The sequence below is a fragment of the Oryzias melastigma genome, linkage group LG13, assembly GCF_002922805.2.
Source record: "Oryzias melastigma strain HK-1 linkage group LG13, ASM292280v2, whole genome shotgun sequence".
NCBI lineage: Eukaryota > Metazoa > Chordata > Actinopteri > Beloniformes > Adrianichthyidae > Oryzias > Oryzias melastigma.
Genome location: NC_050524.1, coordinates 30,103,494 through 30,108,046, shown reverse-complemented (window position 1 = coordinate 30,108,046; position 4,553 = coordinate 30,103,494). Strand labels below are relative to the sequence as shown.

General features: G+C 40.8%; 1 protein-coding gene across 5 annotated transcripts in view; it reads left to right on the top strand.

The window, feature by feature from the left end:
- Positions 1 to 4,553, top strand: part of rap1gap2a (RAP1 GTPase activating protein 2a) — a 149,164-nt gene that overhangs the window by 134,307 nt on the left and 10,304 nt on the right. For all 5 annotated transcript variants that reach the window (XM_024276478.2, XM_036215054.1, XM_036215055.1 and 2 more), the window contains 6 exons: positions 515 to 568; positions 1,456 to 1,539; positions 1,634 to 1,734; positions 2,686 to 2,815; positions 3,800 to 3,955; positions 4,081 to 4,152. In XM_024276478.2, coding sequence (XP_024132246.1) covers positions 515 to 568; positions 1,456 to 1,539; positions 1,634 to 1,734; positions 2,686 to 2,815; positions 3,800 to 3,955; positions 4,081 to 4,152 — 597 coding nt within the window. The remainder of the gene's footprint in view (positions 1 to 514; positions 569 to 1,455; positions 1,540 to 1,633; positions 1,735 to 2,685; positions 2,816 to 3,799; positions 3,956 to 4,080; positions 4,153 to 4,553) is intronic.

Below are 4,553 nucleotides of genomic sequence, written 5' to 3'. Positions count from 1 at the left end.
ACAAAAAAAAAATGAAAATTTGAAAAAAATGTAAAGATTTGAAAAAAATAAAAGTTTTTTTCAAATTTTCAAGATTCATTTCAAGTTTTTAGCATTTTTTTAAATATGTTTCAAAATTTCAATGTTTTTTTTCAAATTTTCAAGATTTATTACAAGTTTTCAATTCAAATTTACAATGTCTTGTTTTCAAATGTTCAACTTTTTTTAGTTACAATGTCTATTTTTCAAGTTTTCAATCATTTTTTTTGTTCACTTTAAGCTGATCCTGATTTGACCCCATACATGTGGCCCATCATTTTTTTAAACTGCAGTTTTTCGACACAATGATTTGAATAAAGACATACTTATAAATGCAAACTGAAGGTTGATTTTATTTTTGTATGTTGGAAAATTGCCACAAGAACATGTTAAAACTCCAGTTTCCTCATCTTTAAATTCTCCAGGTTTCTTTTGCATGTCGCTGCTCTCTCCAGTCTTTCAGAGTTGACTCCAGACTGTCTCTTTTTCCTTCCAGCTTCTGTGTGACGACGCCACTGGGATCAAGTTCAACCCGGTCCTGTACCCCCGGGTGAGTTTATCCTCGGCTCCCACATTGTGGCCCACATTCCAAACAGTTTGAACTCCTCTAACTGTAACAAGCATCTTCCTTCCAGCTGACCTGAGTCGACGTTTGGTCTTCTTTGGCTCTGCTGGGAGACAGAAAAGTCCCTGCAGAGCCAAAGGAGCCACAGACACTGGAACATTTACAGCCACAGATCCAGAAAATAGAAACAAACACACATCTCAATGTCTCTCTCTGCTTCCGATTTGCAGCAGTCGCCATGGCAACGTCATTTTCAAGATGTTTTTGCATTTCACCATCAGTTACTGTCCTTCCTTGCTCCCGCTAGACTTTAACCAGGCGCGAGCTGGCGACCTGCCGAGTTCACTTCACAGCCCGGGGGGCTCGTAACCTTCACAAACTACTTTTTATTATTTTCAAATCAATATTTATTCCATCTGCACACTTCTTTTTTTAAACAAACATTTAAGTGCTCCACATTTTTGTTCAATTACTTCATTTTTTTTCAGCGCCATACACCTGCTCCTGCTCTTCATTAACTTTTCAATCCCCTCTGACTTTCAACCGGAAAAATACTGTTTGAGGCCCCCCCGCCCCCCCAGCATCAGTAATCAAATCACACCAGAGAGGACTGATGAGACCACCTCTTCTGGAACAGGATGCAGGGCTGAGCCTCAGAAAAGAGAAGAAAATGAAAACAATGTGTGTCTTCATGTACGCCCCCTCACTGGGGGCCGTGTGTCACATGTTAGCCGTATGTAACAAAGACTCGATGAACCTGCCCTCGAGACATGTGTGAAAAGAGGAAAACATGTTCTCCCAAAGGCCACGGCAGACAGAACATGTGACAGGTTAAAGAATAACCACGCCGCTGTTGTTCTGTTTACATGCAGGGATCTCGCTTGATCGTTGCTTACGATGAACACGAGGTGAACAACACCTTCAAGTTCGGGGTCATCTATCAGAAGTTTGGACAGGTGGGTAGTTTTGATTTGTTTGCTGACTTCCTCTCGTCCCTGGATTGACTTTTATTTTCATTTTTTCCTCTTGCTGAATGTCATTTCCTGTCAGACGTCGGAGGAGGAGTTATTCGGAAACAACGAGGAGACGCCCGCTTTTAAGGAGTTTCTCAGTGTCCTTGGAGAAACCATTGAACTCCAGGATTTTAAAGGGTAAGGAAAAGCGAGGGTTCTCTGGTCACACGCCAGATGGCGCCAGAATCAATCTCTAGCCCAAAGTGGAAATATTGCAACTTTGGGAAACCCTTTCAAAAATGATATTTTAAAAACTTTTAAGAACTATTAGCTTTTGAGCTTTTAAATGTGAATAAACTTTAACTGTCTGGCAGTTTAGTGTGTGAGATTAGCTTCAAATGGGACAGAGAACGTTAATCGTTTTATTTCTTTCAAGTCAATATTAACAAGTGTTCACATTTGTAGAACTACACCCGTTTACGTCCAGAGAAAACACCGTTGAAATGCTGTTTCTAATATTATGTCAAAGGGGAAAAAGGTTGAATGCTTAAAACTGGGTTTTAAGGACTTCTGGCCATTGATTTTGGGCACAAATGATGTTTTTTGCGTCCAGCTCCGGCAGGGGGAGGGACTTCCAGCTTTCTAATTTTTGAGCGTCATCTTTTATCGGTAACACTTTATAATAAGCTTCCTTAACAAGCTTTATTAGCACATTAACAAACATTATTAATGTGTTTATAGGGTGTTAGTAAGACATTTACTGCCACAATAAGTCAAATAAGGTTCCAAACCGTAGGCAGTAGCCTCTCCCACACACGTCTGGAGCGTCAAGTTTATGAACATTTTTGGACCAGCGTTGAGCAGCAAATTTTATAAGGAGACGTCTGACACAAATTTGACACACCGCTTGAATTTGGTGTGAACACAGCGTATGAGAAACTGCTTTCCAAGAAGGACAGAAACACATGGATGCACAAACTGAGCTCGGAACAGCTTCTTGCATCAAGTTGCACTTTAAATCTCCCCGTCAGACACACGTTATGGCTAAATGCATGCAAATATAAGCTCAAAACAGAAGGAAAACAGACAGATCGTATGTCAGAGTGAAGCAGATGGAAGGAGAGAACTTGTGCTTTGATGATGTTCCAGGTTCCGTGGAGGTCTGGACGTGTCCCACGGGCAGACGGGGTCCGAATCCGTCTACACGGTCTTCAGACAGAGAGAGATTATGTTCCACGTGTCCACTAAGCTTCCCTTCACCGAGGGCGACGTGCAGCAGGTATCAGGCTGTAATGCTCACTTTATTGCTGTCACAGCGGCTGTGAAAGCCCAGCTTTGGTCCGAAAGACCTCTAAGAAAACAAGATCTGTTTCAGTTGTGCCATGCTGTGGGACAAAATAATGACATTTGTTTCATGTAAGCCATGGCTGGATGTTATGATGTTGTTGTTATCAAATACTGTATTTGAAGCTGGAAAGAGCCCTCTGGGAATTAACCCTTTACTGCAGGGGTGTCAAACTCAATCGTACAGGGTAAAATCCAAAACACACCTTAGATGAACAGGAAAAACATTTATTGAACACTCTAAAACTACATTTTTGAAACTTTAAAATGTAACTTTTTAAACATAACTATAAATAAAAACATGGAAGGAATATTATTCCAGAATAAATCAATTTAAAACTTAAATGACTTTCAATATTTTTCTCTCCATAAGAATATATTTTGTCAAAATTATACCATTGAGGAGTAAGTGCAAGACAACATTAAAACAATAAAATAAAGTCACCTGGAGGGCTGGATAGAATTACGTGGAAGGCCGGATCTGGCCCCCAGGCCTTGACTTTGACACATACCGTAGGGTGTATTGGCAAGAGTCTGGTGATATGAGATATCACAATACATGGATGACAATACAAAAAAACTGTTTTACGCTGTACGGACGGACGGATGAATGGATGAATGGACGGACGGATGAATGGACAGACGGAGGGATGGGTGGATGGATGGATGGATGTACAAATGGATGAATGGACGGATGGACAGACGGAGGGATGAGTGGATGGATGGATGGATAAATGGATGGACGGAGGGATGGAGGGGCAGATGGATGAACAGATGGACAAATGAATGAACTGTCACCAGTGACCCCTCAAGTGTAAAAGGGTTAAACTTCTTTTTCATTTTACATCAGAAAAAAAGGATTTCTACAAGCAATAAAAAAGAATCATCTGACTAGTTGTGACCCATCCGTTCTCTGCAGCTCCAAAGGAAAAGGCACATAGGAAATGACATTGTGGCCGCCGTCTTCCAAGAAGAATCCACGCCGTTCGTTCCTGACATGATTGCCTCCAACTTCCTGCATGCGTATGTGCTGGTGCAGGTGGAGAACCCCTGCACGGAGAACACCACCTACAAGGTATGCACACTTTGCACTGATGAAGAGAAAAAAACATGAACTGGAAACATGAATGAATTTGAAAGCAGCTGCGGGTGAATGAAAGGTTCAAAGTTTAGTTGTTTAATGCTTTAATGTGTCCACAGGTGTCTGTCACTGCAAGAGAAGATGTTCCATCTTTTGGACCTCCACTCCCAAACCCACCAGTCTTCAAGAAGGTGAAGAAAATATCATCTGAGTTATATGAAAAAGTTAAACTTCTAAACTCTTTAAACTACTAAAAGGAGTCAAAAAGTCATTTTTTCGGAGTCAGCTGATGCCATTTCTCCATAGAGACAGGAGGGGTCTGCTGCGCTCTGCAGAGATCCACCTCAGCAGTGCAGCACCTCCTTTGGCTGCAAAAAGTTCACACAAGCGTCTGGAGTTGTCCGAGTTTTTGTGATGAACTGAAAAAGTCACATGAATGAAAAAAAATCTGCAAAATGTAAAACCGCAAATACAAGAAACCACGAATATGTGGGGGAACACTACCATTATGTATTTTAAGCTATTTAAGACATTTGTGTAGAGATTTATTTTTTTGAGTAAAATATGTTGATTTAACAAAACATATAACCCA